Below are 25112 nucleotides of genomic sequence, written 5' to 3' on the forward strand. Positions count from 1 at the left end.
TTAGGAAAGATAATTGGTCCAAAGACCAACCTCGTTAGGTTACTAGCTTGGGTACACCAGTTTAAAAGTTGCATACAAAATTAAATAGCTCAAAATTAAATGTCCAACATATTGTTGGAGTCCACTCATGGTACACCCGGGTGTACCATGCTCATGGTACACCCAGGGGCATTTTCGTAGTTAATTGCAACTTAAGGGGCACGCTGGTAATTTGGGGCAATAATTGTTCTTTCTCCTTCTTCCTTCCAAAGCTTAGAAACAGAAAAAATGGAGTGTTCGATTGATCAGTTTGTTGTTTGTTCTGTTGTGTTGTTTCAGTAGTCTCTCTCACCTCCTTCTTCCAAACACAACAATGGAGATCTAAAATTCGCGAAAAAAAAAGAAATTTCAGATCTGAAATTAAGGAAGAAGATGATGAGCAAATGATAAAGTTTGGGTAAAATGTGCTCATCATTTTCTTAAATGAGTAGAAATGATGAGCAAATGATCTATTGTTGTTGTTGTTGTTCTGTTGTTATTGTTTCAGTAGTTCTCTCTCACCTCCTTCCTTCCAAACACAACAATGGAGATCTAGAATTCGCGAAAAAAAAGAAATTTCTAGATCTGAAATTAAGGAAGAAGATGATGAGCAAATGATAAAGTTTGGGTAAAAGTGTGCTCATTTTCTTAAATGAGTAGAAATGATGAGCAAATGATCTATTGTTGTTGTTGTTGTTGTTCTGTTGTTGTTGTTTCAGTAGTTCTCTCTCACCTCCTTCCTTCCAAACACAACAATGGAGATCTAAAATTCGCGAAAAAAAGAAATTTCCAGATCTAAAATTAAGGAAGAAGATGATGAGCAAATGATAAAGTTTGGGTAAAAGTGTGCTCATTTTCTTAAATGAGTAGAAATGATGAGCAAATGATCTATTGTTGTTGTTGTTGTTGTTGTTTCAGTAGTTCTCTCTCACCTCCTTCCTTCCAAACACAACAATGGAGATCTAAAATTCGCGAAAAAAAAGAAATTTCTAGATCTGAAATTAAGGAAGAAGATGATGAGCAAATGATAAAGTTTGGGTAAAAGTGTGCTCATTTTCTTAAATGAGTAGAAAGCTTGTTCATTTTGCTCATTTGCTCATTTTACTCATTTGTTCATTTACTCATTTGCTTATTTACTCATTTGCTCATTTTGCTCATTTGCTGATTTTACTCATTTGCTGAAAATAGCCTTGGGTGTACCATGAGCATGGTACACCCAGGTCTACTATAAAGATTCTCATATTGTTGGAATGAGAATTCGAACCCTGAACAATGCCTTGAAATTTGAGATGATAGTATACTAAGCTACCACTTTTCCGTCCATGATTTAAGAATAGTGTAACTAGTTTTTTTTTTTTGTAAATAATCACTGTATATTCATCTTAATATATAAAATCTTGGTATGATAGTAAGAATTACTTGTCAATTTTTTTTAAATATATTTTAGAAGACGGTACCGTGACAAATTCGCAAATTGATCGTTACTTCGTGAATCTCCTTTAAAAAATTGATCATAAATCATAATATCTCCAATTGACCATTTAACATATTGGTTCTATAAAAGCCAGACGTGTTATTTGGACCAATTTTTTGGTTTTAGATCTATAATATTAGTTAAATTGACTTTTTAATTACATTAACTTTATTTATTAAAAAAGATTTAACAATTATAAATACCGTTGTTTCGCAATTGAATTTCTCCCTCTATTTTTATATGTACTTCATTTGTTTTTTTTTTAAAAATTATTGAAACTTTTGCCTTTTAGGGTGTTCTTATTCAAAATTGGACATTTAAGTCTTGTACATTATCCATCATCTTCTTCTCTCATTTCCCAAGACAAAAGAAAAAAAGAAGTAAAGACACCCAACTTTGATAAACAAAAAGAAGCCCAAAGTTCGACTATATCGCGAATAGGAACTTAAATAGACCCTTACTTTGAAGGTCCTGTTTTTTTGGATTCATTTTCAATTAATTTCAGTTTAATTTAGTTAATTTCAGTTCAGTTAATTTCAGTCCAGTTCAATTATTATTATTATTATTGTTTATTTATTATTATTTTATTTATTACTATTATTTTATTTATTATTATTATTATTATTATTATTATCAGTTATGTTGGAACACAAGGTGACACTCAAGAGGGGGGTTGAATTGAGTGACGAAATCTAATCGATTTTCGCAAAATCTCTGTTATGCTGGCACTGTGCCAAACACTCGTAAATCTCTGTTTTGAGTTTTTGCGAAAATTAAAACCAAAACTATATTAAATCAATACTCAAACTCAAAATATAACGTGGTTCAATCTCACCTCTGAGATCTACGTCCACAAGAAACAAAAACTCTTTATTTCTTTTAAATCCTAAAATATCAACCTCTTGATGCAATAAGATTTCCCTCACTACTAACCCTAGTAGTGACCCCCAACGCTTAACTCTAAGTGTTGACTCTCTATAATGGTGAAATTATAGAAAGAAAACGATCCTCAATTATGTGCTTCTTAGTCAAGCAATTTCGAGGACAATTACAATTGTTGAATAGTTACTTAAACTGACTCGAACAGTGCTATGCTATGTGCCTTAGGGCCTGTTCGGCAAAAGTAGTTGTTGAAGTAGCTGTTAGCTGTTGGAGTAGCTGTTAGCTGTTCGAGTAGCTTTTAGCTGTCTGCTAGTAGCTGTCAGCTTTTACTGAAAGTAGCTATAAAATATAAGTGTTCGGTAAAAGTAGCTGTAGAGACTATATAAGATAAAATACATATTTATTTAATATATATATTTAATAACATGATTAATTATTTTATGGTCAAATTCAATGTTTATATCGTGAACGCAATGCATTACCTTTTTTAATAATTTATAAAATTTAATTGAATTTGGACTCTTAAAGATGATGACATTCAAATATAACATACTTCCGTGTTTCTCAATTGATGCAACATATTTCTTTTATGGATGTTCTCGGTACATCCATCGTTTCTCTTTTGGGTAAATTTTTACGTAATTTACTTCATTGTCCTATATATATATTTCTAAATTACACATCATTAATGTCGAATTCATCGATGCCTATTTACCTAAGGAAAAAAAAAGTTCATCCCATTAGGCATGCCTACACCACTCACCAAAATTAAATCCATTCAGATTAACTCCACCTATGTTCTCTCATCTAACAACTAACCAAGCAAAGCTTTGAAATACAAGTACTAATAAACCAAATTCATATAGAAGAATAGAATATCAACGCAATAAAGGACTATTATTACTAATCTAATACTATAACATAAAAGCCCACTTTTACAAGTAAGCTCTAGAAGAACCCACTGAATCAATCACTAAACCACACTGTCATTCCTCCGTAGTCCCAGATTAATAAATTCATGAAATTCAGAGCAGTAAGTTCACTGAATTTACAAGCAAAATGTTCTCCTACAATTTTCTAATCAATCAAGGCTTGGAACTTGCAAATTCCAATTTCCGACTAAAGCCATAAATTCTACATAGCACCAGCATAAACAACCAAAACGAAAGTAAGAAACAGCCCATCAATGGCTGACACGGCTGCCGCAACCACCACCACAACCAACACCTTCACTACCGCCGCCAACGCCAAAGAGATCGAGAAGCTTTGACCCGACACCGAAAGCACCTTCAATTCTTCTTTGTTCGTGTTCACTCACCTCAAACAATCCCAAAAAATTTCGCATAAACACAACTTTTGTAAGAAAAATCTGGAATTTTCTCCATGCAAGAAAAAGTTCGTGTTTGAACTGGAGATGGAGCAAGGAAGAAGGTGATATTTTCACGGATTTTTGTAATTTTTTCAAGAAAAAAAAAAGAAAAAAAAAGCAACGCTACTTTTTTACCTTGAACGCTATAAATTGTAACGTTTATCAAAAGCTATCTAAACACTACTTGAAACTCTAACCACTACTCCAATCTCTACCATGCCAAACACTTAATTAGTGTTTTGACTCAGTCAAAACACTAAAAGCTAATCCAAAAGCTGTTGCCGAACAGGGCCTTAGGAAACTGTTTTCAGCTCTTAATATCTCCGATTTTTTTCTCTGAAAACGTGAGATCTAAAAGTGAATTATAAAACCCTTTTATAGGACATGGCTTGGACGAAAATCCTTCAAAAATATCTTTATCTTTTAATCCTTAATTTAAGGGATAAAGCTCTCCTTTTTAGAAAAACAAACTTTATCTTTTTTCATCTTTATCTTTAATCTTAAAAAGATAAGTTTTCAATATGTATAAACAGTAGATTTTCTTTTCATCTCAAATTCTTTTATTATCAAAAAAGTATTTTCGAAAATCTTATTTTAGAAAACTATTTTACACGTTTTCACAAAAGCACTTTTTTCTCAAAACACGTTTTTCTTAAAAAATCTTTTATAAAACTGTTTTATCAAAACACGATTTTTTTTCTTAAAAAAATCTTTTATAAAACTGTTTTATCAAAACACATTTTTTCTTAAAACTTTGTTTTATTTCAAAAACTAATTTCCTTTTATATAGTTATATAAAATTAACATAATTATATATTTCCTTAACTCTAAGAAAATAATAATTATCCTAACTTTATATTACTATTTTTGACACATAGCATATCACTTAGTTCAAGTATATTACATTTTTACACAAAGTAACTATACTTAGGAATAATAACTTTGCTCAACTTTTTTCTCTCTCTCTTCTCTCTCCACTCCCACAAAACCCTAATTTTCAACATAGGGGCTACCACCACCCTTTTGGGCGGTGGTAAGCCCCATTTCTCCTTTTGTTACTAGTTTTTTATGTTTATGTTTCTAATAAATTTTAGTCTCTCTCTAATGGAGAGTTTTTCTACCCATATATTGGGTTATATCTACCCATATATTGGGTTTTATCTCTCTCCATGTGAGAGTTTGGAGACGTTGTTTTTGGGTTTTTGTGTAATTCTAGATGTTAATTTGTTGATCGAAATTTGTGCGGAGTTGCAACAGATGTCGAGACTTCATTTACAATCAATTGAATTAAATCCAGTTCTACTTCAAAACTATAAAAGATCAACAGACCCCTTTGCAGAAGGCTGCATCAGACAGCGATGTAAAAGACGAGGGTGTTCAGAAGTGCTAGATCTACTCAACGATCGTGGTTTTATCATATTAGAATTGTATTTATTTCATTTTGATATGTATTTATTTAGTTTCTACTTCTATTGTAGATGTCTTATGACTTTAAATCAATGAATTAATGTTATTTTTTTAAAAAAAAGGAATAATAACTTTGACTTCAATCTTGAATCTTCATTTCTTCAAAGTCTTCATTTGTTTATTCCTTTCTCAATCATCTGTTGCAAAATTTCATACTATAACATATTATATTAATTTTCATCATCAAAACATAACATGTATATGCACAACAAGTTAATTTTAGTTCGATTCAGTCAAAATAAGTTCAAAAGAACAGGGCTGAAATAGGCTTGTTTTGCTTCTACATGATATCATCACTTAACAATCAAAAGCTGTTTTATGTGAATTGTGGTGGTTGAAATTGGGTGTGTTAACAATACTTGCAGAAAAGAAGTCGAAACTGATAAGTTAGTTGAAAATGATAATGTATAGTTGAAACTGTTAACGTGCTGAAACTAATAACTTAGTCGATTAGCTTAATTGTTTAGTCGAACTAGTTGATTTATTTTAGCACCTAAATATTTTAGGAACTTATCATTTTAGGCACCTAAAATACCTCCCCAAATAGAGTTAACAAATTAAAATTAATCATACTTATATTAAATAATAAGTCAATTTTGAAAACTAGCAATAGAGAAATGGAAACTACATGTTCTTGTTTCAATTATTTATTGTTAGTTTAGGCTCTGTTTGGGGAAGCATTTCAGGTGACTTAAATGATAAGGTGCTACAATTTTAAGTCACCTTATATGATTAGTGGTGTTTGGTGGAGGAACTTAAATAAAATTTAAGTCCAAAATTCGACTGAAATTGAGTTGGAGTAAAATATAGCTTCTGAGATCAGGTGCTGAAATTTTATTATTATTATTATTTTATTGTTATCTTTTTAAGCCTAAAAAGATATTTTCTTTTTTTGTTTATAAGTCTAAAAAGATATTTCAGCTACAGTCATAAATAATATTACCAAACAGGTTATACAATCAGCTAGCTTATCAGTTTCAGCACCTTAACAGTTTCAGCTGTTGCCTAATCAGTTTCAGCCACCTTATCAGTTTCAGCTCCATTTCAGTCAGTTTTGCCAAACATAGCCTTAGTAAAACTAGGAACAAGAAACAATAACTAATGGTAGCCATGACAAAAGCCATCCTGATGATGATATCTCCAATTCTATATATTTAGGTTAAACAAATTTCTATAAATTACATAAAAAGGTAAATAATAAAAACTCAACACTATCACCTTATGCGAATTACTCTAGAACTCTACCATTGTATTGATATAGAATCCCCGTTGATAAATTTGCATGAAGTTTGTTAGAAACATGCAAATTTGGACTGATCAAGTGCTAGTATATCGGACGTATGATAGCATTTTTAGGACCGGACGGACGCATGATTAGTTAAACATGAAAAGAGTATTAAATTATTTATGCTTAACCTACCATGTTTAACTAATCACTTGTCACTCTTTTCATGTAGAAGAGAACTTACGTCGTTGATTAATTTTGTCTACAATTTGCACCAAAATTAGCTTTGTCTACAATGCATGAGTGCTAGTTGCTCACGTTTATCATATTTTTGGATGAATACGTATAGTTGCCCTCATATATTCTCTTAGCACCCAAAATCATACTCTATATATTCGCTGAAAATTAACATACAACTTTTTTCTATCACGGTAAGACTATGGCTTTCGCACTATTATATTTTCTTCAAATACTCTTGCATATGTTACTTTTATTATCTTCTTTCGCCTCCTCTGATCAACATTCCTCTGATTTAGAAACAATTTGTAGCAATACTCTTTATCCAAAATTTTGTAGGTCGATCATATCCCAAAATCAATTACAAACAATAACGATTCAAGACTACGGTCAATTTTGCATCAACCAATCCTTATATATAACCAACAATTTCAAATCATTAGTAAACCAACATCTACAATCCTCCAAACAAAAATACATTCCACAATCAACTAAATACGCTCTTCAAGATTGCCGGTCTCTTACTAGCCTGAGTTTCAAATTTCTTTCTGCTACAACCAATTTAATCAAATCTACTATATTAGACACTGATCAAGTCCAAACAATGCTTAGCGCGGCCATGACCAATCTAGACACTTGCTATGAAGGCCTCAAAGAGGCCAAATCATACTCTAACGTGGTCCAAAATCTTTCTCCCATAATCTCAAATGGTACAATGTTTTTAAGCCTGTCTCTTGCCCTTTTTACTAAGGGTTGGGTACGCAAAACTAATACAAATAACTATAATGCCTTGGAATTTAACCATATTAGAAGCGAAAATATTGATGGTAATAGTATCAACAATATGAGGAAGTTGCTTCAACTAGGTGAGGCGGGGATTATTGTGAACAATATGGTGGTGGTGAATCCTGATGGGAGTGGGAATTTTACCACTATCAATGATGCAGTTGATGCAGCTCCCAAAAACACTAAGGCAAATTCTGGTTATTTTGGAATATATGTAGCTGGTGGAATTTATGAAGAGTATGTCAACATTCATAGCAATAAGAAGTATTTGTTGATGGTTGGAGATGGCATTAATCAGACTATAATCACCGGTAATCGGAGCGTTGGTGACGAATGGACTACTTACAAATCCGCTACATTTGGTAAATAATTTTTTAGTTATCGTTTTTCTGACAAATAACTAGCTAGGTGCACTATGTATAGTCGTTCAAAGCGTAGATTATACAATAGGGTGTAAAATGCTCATTGTACACCCTAAAGAAAATATCATTCTTGTAAAATGACACATACTTAAAAATTTAAGAACATGTAAATCTCTAATTACAAAAGAACATAAGTCAAAATGTAAAGAATACTGTTTGGGGAAGCATTTTAGCTACCTTAAATGATAAGGTGCTAACATATTTTATGTGCTAAAATGATTAGTAGGGTTTGGGGAGCACCTAAAATGACTTAAATGATAAGTTAAAAATTTCACCTTTCCAAAATCAGGTGTCTGAAATTTTGGAGAATCTTTCCAAAATTTTGACAACTAATTTTTCTAAAATAATTTATCAACTTAATCAACTAATTTTGCCAAACAGTTAAACTAATCAATTACCTTATCAGTTCTAGCACCTTATCAGTTTTAGTTTTATCTTATCAGTTTCAGTTAACTTATCAGTTTCAGTTTATTATCAACTAGTAACGCCAAACAGATACTGAACATCTATTATTATTATTTTTTTTTGAAGGGACTAAACATCTAGTCTTTTTTTTTTTTTTTTGAAGGGAACTAAACATCTAGTCTAAACTAAAAGAACATACGTTTTAAAATCTATACAAATATATTAAAAGGCGTGCATAAATAAGAAACTGTGCAACGTGGCGCTCTCCCTAGGAAGTTTTAGTTCATGTAATCCATATATAATAAAAAAATTAGAAATTGTGTAGTATAGGGGTTTGATCCCAAGACCTTAAGTACATATACTAAAGTCTTAACCACTCGACTCAGTTGTATTTAGTGTTATTATTATAAAATATTCTATTAATAAATGAAAATTTTCTTACCCGGGACATAACCCGGGCCTGATAACTTTTTTAAATTTTTTTAAAAAAATTTCGCTAACAAGCCATCATATTTGAAAAGAGTAAACAAGTTGCAAGATTTAAGGAAGCAAATAACATCATCTTTTACAAAATCATGGACTATTAAAATGTTAAAACTAGGTCGTTTAGGAAAAGGTGCACCATCCTTTTACATGCACTTGGGTGCTGGGTGCATGTTCCTATTTGCGACAGTGGTCTGCTTGATTTAAGGTAACACAAACACAATCAAGAAAATAATATGAAAGCAGATCCCTTGTTCTGTAAACCTATTACCCATATATATACCTACTATATATCAAAATTTTAATGATTTCTTCCCATGATCACAGCTGTGGCTGCCGTAGGATTTCTAGCAGTAAACATAACCTTCCGTAACACAGCAGGAGCAGAGATGCACCAAGCAGTGGCGCTTCGAAACGGAGCTGATCTTTCAACCTTTTATAGATGCAGCTTTGAAGGGTATCAAGACACATTGTATGCACATTCTATGAGACAATTTTATAAGGAATGTGACTTTTATGGTACTGTCGATTTCATATTTGGTAACGCGGCAGCAGTATTACAAAATTGTAACATATATGTTAGACAACCATTAAAAGGCCAATACAACCTCATAACTGCTCAAGGCCGAACCGATCCAAACCAAAATACAGGATTTTCAATGCAGTGTTCCTCTTTTAAGGCTGCCGATGACTTAACATCTAGCGATTTCGCCGTCAAGACTTATCTAGGGAGGCCATGGAAGGAGTATAGTGAACAGTGTACATGCAATCTTTCATGGATAGTTTGATTGAACCTGATGGTTGGCATGAATGGTCTGGAAGTTTTGCACTTGACACATTGTATTATGCTGAGTACAATAACATTGGACCTGGATCTAGTACTGCTGATCGTATCACTTGGCCTGGGTACCATGTGATTAATGAGACCATTGCTTCTTATTTTACTGTAAATTATTTCATAGTAGGCAACTTTTGGTTGCCTTATACTGGTGTGCCTTATACCTTAGGTTTACTTTGATTTCAGTATAATGTATATATCTAAAAAAAACTTCATATTTTGTGGTCTTATGTGCTTAGGGACGGGCAACAATGTAGCTTATCACCTAGCTAGTTAATTGTTCCTTTTACTGTCGAGTATTGTTGGGAGTTTTATTGTCCTGGTGGCACCTTATGTTTTAATGGACTCTTTGTCGATGGATTAATATAAGAACCAATCTTTTTCTTTAAAAAAGTACTTCATTTATTTTCTATTACAACGTGTTGGCTTTTACAAGGGTGGATACGGGTGAGTACACAATGCTGACTATATACTATATCTTTAATCATTTATTAGAAAAAATTAATAAAAGATTGATATTATACATTAAAATGAATTCAATATCTAACTTAAAATTTGAAAATATACATAAAATGAATCCAATGTCTAACTTAAATTCATATATTTATTTTTATACTAGTATATGACTAATGAAAAAGTTAAAATATTGCACAAGAAAAAAAAAGTCTTAGGGTCTGTTCTCCCCAACTTATTTTCAGTTCGGTTCACTTTCGTTTAGTTCAGTTCAGTTCAGCTTAGCTCCATTCTTTCATAACCATTTTGTTAAATATTATTATTATGCTAGTCTAATTTATTTTATATTATTATTATTTATTTATTTTTATATCATTATTGTTAGGAAAATTTGCCAAAAAAAACCTTTTAAAGGTTCAATTTTGCGAAAAAAAACCTTATAAAACATTCTTTGCAAAAAGAAACCACAAACTTAATTTTTCTTGCAAGAAGAAACCTATTCCCATTTTCCGGTGTGTTTTTTCTCAATTCCGACGTTGACTCTTCTATCTTTCTTTAACCCTCTATTTCCAGTAACTATAGCAGCACCCCTATGCATCTCAAAAACTACACCGGAAAATGGGAATAGGTTTCATCTTGCAAAAAAAATTAAGTTTGTGGTTTTTTTCGCAAAGATTGTTTTAAAAGGTTTTTTCTCGCAAAATTGAACACTTAAAAGGTTTTTTTGACAAATTTTCCTTATTGTTAAGTATTATTATTATTATTTCTATATATTATTTTGTTTATTATAGCTTTATTCATTATTATTACTATTATTATTAGGAGGAATATGGTTTAGGTCAAAAGCACAAATAAACTTACGTTTTTTAGCCCATAAACCAATCAAATCGCGTCAAAACGGGTTATGATGCAATTTTCGGCGGTATGACCCAATCATTATTTTTATAAATAAATATTATTATATTATTAAAATCTGATTATTAAAATAGTATTAATTTACTTCTTAGATATTATTGTTATTATATAATCATCATCAAGTATTAATATATTAATAAAAATAATATAAAAAAATTATTATTAATTATCATCATTATCATTAATTATGATTATTATTAATAATTTATGATTATTAATATTATTTATTTATAACTATCATTAAAAAATATCCAAAAATGCTGTTATTATTATTCATTATTATTACTTATTATTATAATAATTATTTAATATTCATATTATTATTATTTAAATATTAATTATATTTTTTTTTACATTCAATCTAATTCAATACAATTTAATTCAATTCAGTTCAGTTCAGCTCAGTTCAGATGTCTTATGCCAAATAGAACAGGCCCTTAGTTTGAGGAAGTGACAAAGTCAAAGCTTTAGGCCTTTTGCCTCAAAAGTGAACCTACCATAGGTTACCACTTGTGTATGTTAATTATCTTTACTATAGATGGGTTGTAAGAGCTAATCGAGCTTAATTTAGTATTTGATTAATTTCAGCTTTTATTTGCGTGTTTTTATTTATATTGTAATTCCAAGTCTTAATTAATCCAAATTATGTTGATGTAAAAAAAAACTTGTCACTCAACCATCCACAAAATATTGAGTTTGTCAAACATGTTCGTAAATTATTGATGCTAAAAGCTTAATACAATTGGACAATACTACTAGTTGGGCAAACAAATGAACCACCCAAATATAGCAAAAAAACATTCCCCTATTTACAAGGGGGTAAGCCTGGAGCATCACATAGGCACTTGTTGTGAGAAAAACCAGAAGGGCTAAATTGCTTCAATCTTCCACCTTTGGGGATCTTCCCACATAGCTCGTTGAAGCTCACATTGAAATAAATCCATTGGTGCAACTGCCCAGCTCGTTTAGGTAGAGATCCATATATATTATTGTAAGCAATGTCAAAATAGTTTAAACTCATGGGAAGGTCTACCTTACTAAAATTGAACTTCAACTGATTTTGCCTTAACTCCAATATAACCAGAGGTTTATCCTTACTAAACAAAAATGATGCATCCCCAGTAAATTTGTTATATGACAAATCTAGAGTCGTTAAATTAGGTTTACCCAACGATTTTGGGATTGCACCCGATAATCCATTATTCCCTTGAAGTCTTAATGTTTTCAGACCAGTCGTAAATGATCCAAAACTCTCGGGGATTGCACCCCTTAGCCTGTTGCTGAAATGTGACAAACACCAATTCAAGTAAAGATTAGAAATTAGAATTAGTATATTCAAATCGAGTATCAGGACTGTCTTAAACATATTGGAGTCTTATCCTACTCAAAAAACTTGCGATCCTCGAAATAAAGCTAGTATGCATAAGTCTATTATTTTTTACGAAATATATAAAACATCTAATGTTTGAGAGATCAAATAATAGAATAATTCTTTTTTATGAATTTCAAAATTCCGGGCCTTATAATATGAGAAGCCCTATGGGCTATGTTACAATAAGTCACTTTTTTTTTTTTTGGTAAACATGGCTTTCATTCATTAACTAATAAAGTTGAAAATATTACAGTCCGAAAGTAAATGTTCCAAACAGTAGCTAGGGGGATTGGGGAAAAACCTAGTTACAATACTATCACCAGCCATGTTCCTACACTCCTTGGCCAGAAGATCCGCCACATTGTTGTGCTTCCTGCTACAATACTTAATCTGGAGATCCGGTCGTTTAGTGATCCACTGCCTGCACATATTAGTCAAGTTTGAATATAGGTCAGACTGACCCCCTGTGAGAAGGTTGATCGCGTCATTACAATCAGAATATATAATGGCCTTCGGGAGCTTGTATTTGTCAATGAGAACGAGAGCCTCAAGAATTGCTAGAATTTCCGCTGCAAGAGAATTGTTAGCATATGTCTTCTTTCCAAACCCCCAAACCCAATGACCATCTCCACTACGAATAACCCCCCCAATCCCAGCAACTTCCATATTCCCAACAAAAGATGCGTCAACATGAATCATCAAGAACTCTTTCAAGTGGTCAAAAAAGAGTGGATTCCTAAATAGAGTAGTTGAACCTGTGGCAGCTAGGTAATCCTTCACCTTTTCTCTGGCCCTAAAGCACACAATTCGAAAGGATGAAGGGTTTTGGTTTTTAAAAACACAAGCATTTCTATCCTTCCATATTTCATGACACATATAGGGGAAGATGGACCCCCAGGGTAGGTCCCAGAATGTTTTGTTAGATTGCATATTTTCCTTAATCCAGCACCTAAAGTCCCTGTGATTTTGAGCAGGCATCCCCGGCCAACCCCAAACCTCGCTACTTTTCGTACACTCCCGTATAATATGCTCACTATTTTCAGGTGGGTCTGACATCTAGGACAGGTGGAGTCATGGGTCATGCCTCTAATTGACAGGAGATGCAGTGGGGGATGCGATCAAGCCAAAGAAGCCACATAAAGAATCTAACTTTTGGTTCACAACATCCCTTCCAAATCCACGATAGATCTGGGTGCGAGGGGAGGTGAGTTAGTTGGGCCCTATAGGCCTTCTGAAGCATGAAACCTTTGTGGTTAACAAAGTTTGGTACGAGGAGATCGGCGGGTGCATCCTGACCCGGAGGAATTGTGGTGAGAATCCGATTTTTGAGACACGTTGGGAGCAGGAGGGAGAGGGAGGAGAGGTCCCACTGGCCACTATTAATAACAGTATGGACTTTTCTATTATCTTCTTGTGGAGTAAGGGGGCCCTGGACCCTCGCACGCAAGGGACCAATTGAAAGCCAATCATCATGCCAGAAGTCAATACTCATACCGTCCCCAAGGTTCCAAGAGCTATTGTCCCTAAGGAGGTCCCATCCTTGGCCAATACCTTTCCACACGACAGACCCATTTTGGAATTTTGTCACTCGATCTTTGTGCATATATTTTGCTCTAATGCACCTCTGGGCCAGACTAGGTTGTCCCTGCGCTAATTTCCACCCTAGTTTCGCCATGTATGCTCTATTCATGAGTTTTTGACATGTGATACCCAGACCCCCTTGGTTTTTTGGCAAAAAGGTAGTTTCCTTACTTACTAGGTGAATCTTCTTTTTTCCCCCCTCCTCGCCCCAAAGGAAATTATTACAAATAGAATCCAGGTCCTGCAAGGTACTAGACGGAAGGGACGCGGCCTGCATGTAGTAAGCCGGGATGGTTGACAAGGTAGAGGAAATGAGGGTCATCCTACCTGCTCTCGATAGAAATTTTTTTTCCAATTTGCTAGTCTGTTCCTGACCTTATCTACAATGAATTGGACCTGGTTACGGGATGGGCGTTTGTGAGAGATTGGAAGCCCCAGGTAAACACCCAAATCCTTTGATTCCTCTATGTTAAGAGTCTCTATGAAGAGTCTCTTGTGCTCACTGGAAGTGTTAGGGGAGAAAATGAGCTTGCTTTTGGCCTCATTGATTTTTTCACCCGAGTCCTCACAGAACCTTTCCAGAACTGTGCGAACCGCAAATGCAGTGTCCTCGTCCACCCGCCCAAAAAGGAGGAGGTCATCTGCAAAGAGGAGATGGGAAATAGGAACACGGCCCCTCCCAACCCAAAAGGGTGTCCAGTCTTTGATCATGCAACTTTCATTAATTCTACCCGTCAACGCTTCAAGACATATATTAAACAGATAAGGTGACATGGGGTCCCCCTGCCTAAGACCTCTGGAATGTTTGAACTCCTCTGATTTACGCCCATTTATTAAGACACGAGAAGAGGCATTAGAGATGCAACTCATAATTAGGTCAATAGCAGGAAGGTCTAGCCGAAGGTTCATGATACAATAAGTCACTTTGCACATCATATTAGACGGTCTTGCATAGTTGCATGGAGAACATGTCATCCGCTAGTGTAAATCTATACAAATATACTAAAAGGCATGCGTGACATTAGTTATGTTAATTAACAAAAGTAAAATTAGCTTGTAATTTAACAAAATTTGAACCCGTGCCCTCTTGCCATTATACATGACACAATTACCATTTCAACTAACTTTAATCATGCTTTAAGTGTCCACATTATTATATTTGTACCTTTTAAATGTTGAGTTTTCCTTAATATATTTTAGTGGGAATGAAGAAAAATGCATATCAAGTCGGAAACGTACACAATACCAACTCAGGAGTCGGGACAACGCCCAGACCCAAATACTAGTTGTAAACCTTAAAACGAGGTAAAAGAGTGGATGACGATATACGTACCCGCTGAGATCAAGTATAGAGAGGATAGGAAGAAGAGATAGAGACGAGGGGATGGAGCCTGAGAATTGGTTGGAACCAATCTGAATCACCCTGAGTGTCTTAATTTGGCCTAAAAAATCAGGAATTGGTCCACTCAAGCTGTTGGAGTCTAAATCGAGCACTGCTAACATGGTGAGTTTTGTAAATGAGGGTGGAATGGAACCTGTAAGATTTGGTTGACCAGAAAATCCGATAGTTGTCAAGAAAGGCAGATCACCAATTATTGAAGGGATTTCACCAGCGAGGCTGCCTACACCGGAAGCCTGGGTGATGAAGATGCTGTTGATTCTGCCTAGACCTGGCGCTTGGTCATGGCAATCCACGCCTTCGTAGTTGCAGCAGTCGTCGCTTTTCGGGTTCCATTCGGAGAAGGGATAAACGTTGTGGAAGTGGTCTTTTATTTGTAGAAGCACATTTTTGTCATCAGGGTTGCATGAATTTGGTGTTGGGGATGAATGAGCTAGTTGGTTTACGGAGGAAAATAAGAGGAGGGAGCAGTGATAAAAGATGAATATCATTTGTTGACGTCCCTTCATGTTTATGTTGCGCAGCTTATTATTGATTTATGTGTGGTCTTTTGAAATATATAGGAGACTCTTATGATAAACGCAAGCTCCCAAATTGCGCACTTTTTTTGGAAACTAAATCAAAAAAAGCTTGCAATATATAAGGTATAAGTCCAATCTGATGTTGAGATTATTTCGTTCAAACTTATATATATTTCATATTATGATATGCTTCCTAATGTGGCACCAAATAAATGTGCTATCCTTATGGCCTTATGTAGCTATACGAGGAAAGAAATATGAGGATTCCTTTAAATCAAAAGAAGAAATCTGAGGGTTCCTTTAAATCATAAGAAGAAATCTGAGGATTTCTTTAAATCATAAGAAGGAATCTGAGCATCACAATCATGCAGACCCTCATCCGAAGCAGCAAAGAATCCATGAAAAAGATTTGGTAGGTGTGCGACAACTAGGGGTGTAACCGTGTAAGTTAAGAGTAGTCTTGCATGGATCGGACATGGTCCACAATAATAATTAGTGTGGGGTTGTAGACCAAAACCACCCATATGACATTTAGTTTAGTAATCCTTTGTTTTTCATATAATAACTTTTTTTTTGTTTGAAGTGAAATGGTAGGTAATATTATTAAGGAATATTGTTCGAACAGTCTGATACAATCAAATCCGAGACCCAAGTAGAAGTAGGACCCCTTTCAAGTCAAAACTCATCACAAAAACTAGAAGTAGCCCATTTTGCAAGACGATAGGCGATTTCATTACATACTCTATAACAAAAGGGAAAGCTAATACAATAATCAAATTCAGAACTAGAATGGCGCACATCCTCCACCATTGAATGTCCCGTCTTCGCTGGGACGAGGAGTTGATAGCATGTGTGATGGATTGGGCATCACTCTCCACCACCAGATTAGTCCAACCATGCTCCACCGCCACTTTGAAAAGAGGAAACAAGTTGCAAGATTTAAGGAAGCAAATAACATCATCTTTTACAAAATCATGGACTATTAGAATGTTAAAACTAGGTCGTTTAGGAAAAGGTGCACCATCCTTTTACATGTACTTGGGTGCATGTTCCTATTTGCGACAGTGGTCTGCTTGATTTAAGGTAACACAAACACAATCAAGAAAATAATATGAAAGCAGATCCCTTGTTCTGTAAACCTATTACCCATATATATACCTACTATATATCAAAATTTTAATGATTTCTTCCCATGATCACAGCTGTGGCTGCCGTAGGATTTCTAGCAGTAAACATAACCTTCCGTAACACAGCAGGAGCAGAGATGCACCAAGCAGTGGCGCTTCGAAACGGTGCTGATCTTTCAACCTTTTATAGATGCAGCTTCGAAGGGTATCAAGACACATTGTATGCACATTCTATGAGACAATTTTATAAGGAATGTGACTTTTATGGTACTGTCGATTTCATATTTGGTAACGCGGCAGTAGTGTTACAAAATTGTAACATATATGTTAGACAACCATTAAAAGGCCAATATAACCTCATAACTGCTCAAGGCCGAACTGATCCAAACCAAAATACAGGATTTTCAATGCAGTGTTCCTCTTTTAAGGCTGCCGATGACTTAACATCTAGCGATTTCGCCGTCAAGACTTATCTAGGGAGGCCATGGAAGGAGTATAGTAGAACAGTGTACATGCAATCTTTCATGGATAGTTTGATTGAACCTGATGGTTGGCATGAATGGTCTGGAAGTTTTGCACTTGACACATTGTATTATGCTGAGTACAATAATATTGGACCTGGATATAATACTGCTGATCGTATCACTTGGCCTGGGTACCATGTGATTAATGAGACCATTGCTTCTTATTTTACTGTAAATTATTTCATAGTAGGCAACTTTTGGTTGCCTTATACTGGTGTACCTTATACCTTAGGTTTACTTTTTTTTTTTTTTTTTGGTGAACAAGCGATAGCATTAGATTAAGAAGTCATGGCAAATAGCCTATTACAATCCGAGTCTAAAAGCTCCATACAATAGTCAGGTGGTGCGATAATATGATGAATTACATTAAGATCACTTCCTCCACTCCTACATCTATGTGATAATGCATCTGCAACCTGATTATCTTTCCTTCTAACGAACAATAACCCCGTCTCGTGGAAATACCGCAACAGCTCCCTGCAATCCATAACAATATCACTATAAAAATCGTCATGATCCAAATTGTTATTAATCAGGTCCACAGCTTGCTTGCAGTCGGTGCGGATGACAATGTGTGTATAGTTTTCTTCACTTGCAACATGTAAACCCTGGCGAATTGCTAACAACTCTGCATGTAAAGCATTATAAGCATATGACAAACAATAAAACCCACTACACCATTTCCCTTGTTTATCCCGAATAACACCTGCTATGCATATTTTGGTTTCAATGTCAATAAAGGATGCATCAATATTCACATGGACCCATAAGGGCGGAAAACTTTCACACACATGGGCAACACTAGTTGTTGATACATTAAGGTTCTGAGATGCACTAAATTCTTTAGCTAAGGACACAGCGGCTTTGAGTAAGAGATGGGGGGAGGAAAGTGTTTTGCATCAAAAATAAGCTTATTCCTAGCTTTCCAAATCTCGAAACATAAATTAGGAAACAAGACCGACCATTGAATACCCTCGTAACCATTGGGAATGGAAATACAATATTTCAACCATTCCGCTATGCTCATAAGTTCCCAAAACTCCCCAGGAGGTCTCACTAAATCCCACACTTGGGATGTAACTACACAATCCCTCATCACATGCATTGAGCTCTCTTCACTCATATTGCAACAAGGGCACATAGGAGATGGAATGATGTGCCGTACATAGAGGAGAAGTTTTGTAGGGATTCTATCCCACCATAGCAGCCATACAAAGAAGCGTAGTTTGGGGGATGTGTTTATCTTCCAAATCCAGTCCCCTCCTGTTCTAGAGGGTTTCATGTATGTATATATCCTGTAAGCTTGGGAGAGAGAGAACTTACCCTGGCTCACTAAGCCAGAATAACTCCGATCGTTATGGTTATCAAAGGAGATAGGATGTGTATATATGCGATCGGATAGAAAAGGGGGGAATGCGATGGATATCTCGTTCAAATTCCAAACGTTATCCTTAATTAAGTCACTGACCTTTAAATTCAACTCTTTCTCAGTTAACGGTCCTTGCACCCAGGTGCGCAGCGGCCCAACTCCTAGCCAGTCATCATGCCACACCTTGACGGATTTTCCATCCCCAATTTTCCACCTTATGTTAGAGCTCAAGAAGTCAAAACTACGCCCTATGTTTTTCCACACTTGGGATCCTTTTCTAAAAGCAATCTGATAATCGTCCCTCTTATATTTGGATGTAATACAATCCTTTGCTAAGCTTGGGTCGCCCTGGGTCATTTTCCACCCTAGTTTGGCTAACATAATGGCGTTTAAGTCACTATGACTCCTAAGTCCTAACCCCCCCATGTGTCTAGGTAAGAAAGTATGATGTTGTCCTACCAAGTGAATGCTTTCTTACCCTCCGAATCCCCCCACAAAAAGTCATTGCAGATTTTGTCTAGTTCCTTGAGCGTGGCTTTAGGAAGCTGGGTTGCTTGCATATAATAAGAGGCTATCGAATTCATGGATGCTTTAATCAAAACTAACCTCCCTGCTCTGGATAAGAACTTCGCCTTCCACATACTTAACTTCCTACGTACTTTATCTACGACAAATTGGACCTCATTTCTCTTAGGCCTCATGTGTGACAGTGGGAGACCTAGATAAAGCCCTAAACTCTCACTTTCTTTAATATTCAAGGTTTCCTGAAACAACATTTTATGGTCTAACAATGTGTTGGGTGAGAAAGTTAGCCGGCTTTTCCCCTCATTAATTTTTTGTCCTGATGCCTCACAAAAGGTTTGTAGAATATGGCGCAGCGTGAAAGCGGTAGACTCGTCTACCCTCCCAAAAATAAGTAAGTCGTCTGCAAACATAAGGTGTGAAATTGGCACTCTATCCTTCCCTACCCAAAATGGCGTCCAAGTCTTTTCTAAACAGGCTTGGTTGATGAGGCCGGTCAAATGTTCCAAGCAAATGTTGAAGATGAAAGGGGACATGGGGTCTCCTTGCCTAAGTCCTCTTGAATGATTGAAAGTTTCAGACTTTTTTCCATTTATTAAGACCGAGGATTGTGCCTTATTAATACAATTCATTATGAGAGTTATAGACTGTGTATCTAGGTTATGGTCTGTAAGACACTGCCTAATGAAATCCCATTCTAGTCTGTCATATGCCTTCTCTAGGTCAACTTTCAAAGCAAACCAGCCTAATTTGCCTTTTTTCTTATGCATAGAATGCAGTACCTCTGAGGCTACAATAAGGTTAATATCTGTTCCTCTACCCTGGATGAAACCGTTCTGATTTTTTGAAACCCAATCAGGCATAAATGGTTTCATACGGTTCACCAAAATCTTGGTCACCAGTTTATACATGGTGTTGCACAAACTTATAGGCCTTAACTGTTTTACACTTTCCGGATTCTCTTGTTTGGGGATGAGACAAATTAGGGCTTGACCTAGGTCCTCCGGGATGTCCTGTTTGCTAAACCACTCCCTAACTTTCTCACAAATCTCCCCTCCAACAATATGCCACTCCTTTTGGAAGAAGATTGGGTGGAATCCATCTGGTCCGGGGGCTTTTAGAGGTTTCATTGAAAAGAGGGCCTTGCGGATCTCTTGATCAGTTGGGGGAATCACTAGATTGATTTGATGATTGCAGGCATGTGGGTTTGTTCTCACACTCTCAATTTTCTCCGTGTTATATAGGTCGATGTAAAACGTCCTAATAAGGTCGGTCAACTCACCAGGGTCTGTTATGAGATTTCCAACATTATCCTTTAAACATCGAATACTACTTCTTTGTCTCTTAATCAAAACGCTTTTATGAAAGAACGAAGTATTACGCTCACCTTGCGTCACCCAATCTATCCTACTCTTAGCAAGCCAAAGCCACTCTTCTTGAAGAAGTATATCCATGAACTCAGTTTGTAGGGACTCTTCCAAGTTAAGATGAAAAAAGGAAGCAGGGTTAAATTGAAGGTAGTTTTGGATTCCCTTGAGACGGGCAAGCACTCTTTTCTTTTTTGAATATACGTTCCCAAAAACCTTAGTATTCCACAAGGAAAGCTCTATTCCTACTTTCTTTATTTTTGAGCTAATGGTGTCATACTCTCTATTCCAAGCCTCCTTTACCACCCCCTCAAAGGTCGGATCTTGAATCCACATTGGTTCGAAACGAAAGGGTTTTACCCCCATAGGCGGGGGAGGGTTGTCAAGGGTACATAAAATAGGTGTATGATCCGATGAAATTCGGAGAAGGTGCCAAATACAAGAGTTGGGATACATTGTCATCCATTCATCATTTCCAAAACCTCTATCTAGCCGCTCGAAAATGGGATTGTTTTTTCTCTTATTTGTCCATGTGAATTTTGGGCCATTGAAACCAAGATCAAGCAATTTGCACATATTAATAGTATGGTTAAACAAGTTAGTGCGTGAGTTATTTATTGTGTTGCCTCCCCATTTTTCCGATTGACAAAGAACCTCATTAAAGTCTCCCATAACCAACCATGGTATATTAACATTTTGCGAAACTTGATATAAATCATCCCATAATAATTTTCTATTCTTAAATTTAGGACTAGCATATATAGCGGAAAGAAAAAAGGAAGTGTTAGAATTTACCTCCACTAGTGCATGGACTCCTTGAGCATTCTTGTTGATGATATGGACGTTCACACGCCCCGGATTCCACATCATAAGAATGCCCCCTGCATAGCCAATGGGATCGACGAGGAACCAAGAATCATAAGGGAGGGTGCCAACAATATTAGCCGTGTGGGCTCGGTTTGTTTTTGTTTCGGCAAGGATAATGATGTCTGGGCGGTTATGGGCTATAAGGTGCATGAAGATGGGTTTAAAAGTATTGCGCGCTAAACCCCGCGCGTTCCAAAATAGCACTATCATATTATGTGGGAGATAGGGTTTCCTCTTGAGCGCCTTTATGACCCCCGTCTGTGGCTCGGCCCATGGATTGACTTGCTCGCCTGTCATTGGACATACCCACTTGTGCCTTTGTGGATGGACCCTCATCATAGTGGTTCTTAGGGGTTTTTTTCCTCCGACCTCGGCCCATTGAAGTTGTATAGTCATCTGCTTCAACATGGGCATTAAGTCCATCTCCATCACCGCATTCGAGTTCCCGTGGGCTGTCCACTCCATCGGTGAGAACTTCAACCTTACTCTTGTTCGTGTTTGATGGATGAATGGTTGTAGGTCTAGCCACGGTCCCAACCCTTGTAACACTGCCCTCTCTTCGTCTTCGGCTACGACCTCTTTCTTTAGCACCCAATTTAGTAGTATCCATGGCACTTGTGGGAGATGAGTTGCGTCTTGTATCTGGGGAAGGTGAGCAGGTTCTATGGCTCCTTGATGGTACATGAGCAGCCCCATATTCTCCTCTTCCACTACTGCCGGTTTCAAGATCAGCTTCTTGACTTCGGTGAATGATAATTCGTCCATTATCTCCCCCTCCTGACGGAGGTAGAACACATTTCTCATGTCGATGTCCGGTAGGAGAGGTAGCATGGGCCTCGCCAGAATGCATGGATATCTCCATTCCCGCCTCTGAATGTGAGGGGGGACCGAGGTGGGGAGTTGGGTGGTGAGTTCTCGGTGGACGTGGGTGACAGTGGTGGTGGAGTGAGGTCGGACCTCTGGACTTGAGTATGTATAACTTGGTGGGGAAGGAGAGGAAACATTTTTTTTTGAGGTAAGTATTTTTTCCTGGGTTTGAGCTTTCTTTTTTGTGTTAGATATTTTTTGGGGTCTCGTCTTTATCAAAGGAGTGAGGAGGGAGGTTTCTTTTTTCTGAGTTCTGGCTTGAAACTCCACTTTTCGTGAATTCATTGGTTGGATGAGATATTTCTTCTGCACTTTCATTCACAATTTTAAGAAGGTCGAAAGGATTTTCCTGACATAAATCCTCCTTTTCTTTTGGATTTGATGTCTTAGGTTTATAGGGGTTGGGTGCTTTGGAAGTTTCTTCTGACATCCTTGAAAGTGGGTTGACAAGAGTGATCTTTTTGGGAGTCCATCTTTTGGCCACACTTGTTCCCTGTTTGTGCTTCACATGGGTCCACTCATTTTCTTCAGCTCTTCTTTGTGCCACGTGGGTCACCGGGGTTGGGTGGAAGGCTTGACTTTTTTCACTATGTCCAAAACTATTGCATTTTGCACAGTACCATGGTCCTTCCATGAAGGTTACCTCCTGGAAAAAATTGCCCAACCACAGCCCCTTTGTTGGTGTTTGTCCTTCCTCCATTAACAGACACAGACGTGCGAAACGCCTGCCCTCACCTTGGACCGACGTACTATCCACTCGCAACAATTTCCCCATTGCTTTTCCAATTGTCTCTAACATTCCATTTTCGAAAAATTCCACTGGTAACTCATTTAAGGTAGCCCAAACAGCTCCCACTTTTGGTAAGTTTTTTGACGGCCGGAAACCTGGTTCCCAATTTTGAATCCAGAGGTGGAATTGTTGTATCATCCATGGCCCCTGCGCGAGAATTGACGTTTTTTGTTCTTTGGATGCACATTTCACTATATAAAACCCCCATCCTAATGCAAGCAAGTTTGGAGTTTTGGGGAGGGACCAAATCTTTTTGAGTTCATTTGCTAGGAATTCTCTGGAGAAAGACTTCCCCACCACTTTAATTATCACAGCTAACATCCATGGCTCACTAATTTCTTTGTATTTTTCCATGGAGATTGGTATAAAAATTTCACCCTCTTTTGACTCCATCGGAGGCGAGGACGACGCTGGGTATGAAACTTGTGGCAGGAAGTCTCTCAGGGAGACCATTTCTTGGGCGGCCACTACGTGACTAAAAGACTGTTTTAACAGAGCATGTGTGGGAAGGTTAATTTTTGTGTTGTTTTGGGTTGGAAAAGGGTCCGGTGGTCGAGGGGGTGGCGGGTTGGGTTCCGGGTGGTGGGTATTGGTGGGGTTGGGGTCATGATTCTTGGTTCCGTCGGTGTCCCTTTTGGCTGTGCCGGAGTCCAGTACAAGGGGAGGGGGGTAATTTGTGTCGTGAGGACAAACTCTCTCTCCTCACTTTCTCTCTCCTCACTTTCTCTCTCCATATTAAAAATACCTTAGGTTTACTTTAATTTGAATATAATGTATAGATCTAAAGTACTTCATATTTGGTGGTCTTATGTGCTTAGGGACCACAACAGTGTAGCCTATCACCTAACTAGCTAATTGTTTCTTTTATTGTCGAGTATTGTTATGTTTTAATGGACTCTTTGTCTATGAATTAATGTAAGAACTAAACCTTTTCCCTAAAAAAAGTACTTCATTTATTTTTCTATTACAACGTTTTGGCTGTTATGAGAGTGAACACACAACACTGACTATATACTATATCTTTGATAATTTATTAGTAAAAATTAATAAAAGATTGATGTTCTGAAAATATACATTAAAATGAATTTAATATCTAACTTAAAATTTGAAAATATACATAAAATGAATCCAATATCTAACTTAAATTCATATATTTATTTTTATACTAATACTAGTATATGACTAGTGAAAAATTTAAAATATTGCACAAGAAAAAAAAAAGTCTTAGTTTGAGGAAGTGACAAAGTCAAAGCTTTAGACCTTTTGCCTCAAAAGTGAACCAGCCATAGCAAGCAGTTTTTTACCACTTGTATATATTTTTTACTATAAATGGGTTGTAAGAGCCAATCGAGCTCAGTTAAGTGTACCAAAAATAAGTTAAATTCAGCAAAAATAAGTTTAACAAATATAAATTAAGTTCAACTTAAATAAGTTAAGAAAAAGTAAATTAAGTTGAACAAAAATAAGCTGAAGAGAACCGAGTATTACTTTGACTAGTGTTTTACGTTCTATTCTTTTTTTTCTTTTTTTCATTTCTACTAGTTCACGTGACACTCAGATCAATTAGCTTAGAGATCTTAATAATGCTAGTTGGTGTCAAAGTTGAACTCAAGAGTCTCGGACACATAAAATTAATGAAATATGACAACACGAACTTTTCATATACTTTTTTTTTTTGCAAGAAACTTTTTTCATAATTTTTCAGGCAACTTAAAATTTTAAATACTTGTTTTGGAAGCCTTAGCATATTTAATTAACAATCCGACTTGCGCGGACCCGGTTCACACTAAAAATAGTGTGGACCAGGCCCACGCACGTGACCCGTTAAACAT

The 25112-nt window shown here is 36.2% G+C and overlaps 2 protein-coding genes across 2 annotated transcripts; both read left to right on the plus strand.

Moving 5' to 3' along the window:
- Nucleotides 1–7291: 7291 nt before the first annotated feature.
- Nucleotides 7292–9786, plus strand: LOC104890335 (probable pectinesterase/pectinesterase inhibitor 7). Its single transcript, XM_010675777.3, is given in 3 exon segments — nucleotides 7292–7820; nucleotides 9096–9518; nucleotides 9521–9786. Coding segments are annotated over 3 exon segments (1218 nt in total).
- Nucleotides 9787–17039: 7253 nt separating this feature from the next.
- Nucleotides 17040–17780, plus strand: LOC130591211 (probable pectinesterase/pectinesterase inhibitor 7). The gene has a single exon (XM_057394158.1). The coding sequence runs from the start codon at nucleotides 17040–17042 to the stop codon at nucleotides 17778–17780; it is 741 nt and encodes a 246-aa protein (XP_057250141.1).
- Nucleotides 17781–25112: the final 7332 nt, after the last annotated feature.

The sequence above is a fragment of the Beta vulgaris genome, chromosome 4 (assembly GCF_026745355.1).
Source record: "Beta vulgaris subsp. vulgaris cultivar EL10 chromosome 4, EL10.2, whole genome shotgun sequence".
Lineage (NCBI taxonomy): Eukaryota > Viridiplantae > Streptophyta > Magnoliopsida > Caryophyllales > Amaranthaceae > Beta > Beta vulgaris.

What these genes read in the sequence shown, in the direction of transcription:
- LOC130591211 (XM_057394158.1), top strand. Translation starts at nt 17,040, where the DNA reads ATGATCACAGCTGTGGCTGCCGTAGGATTTCTAGCAGTAAACATAACC.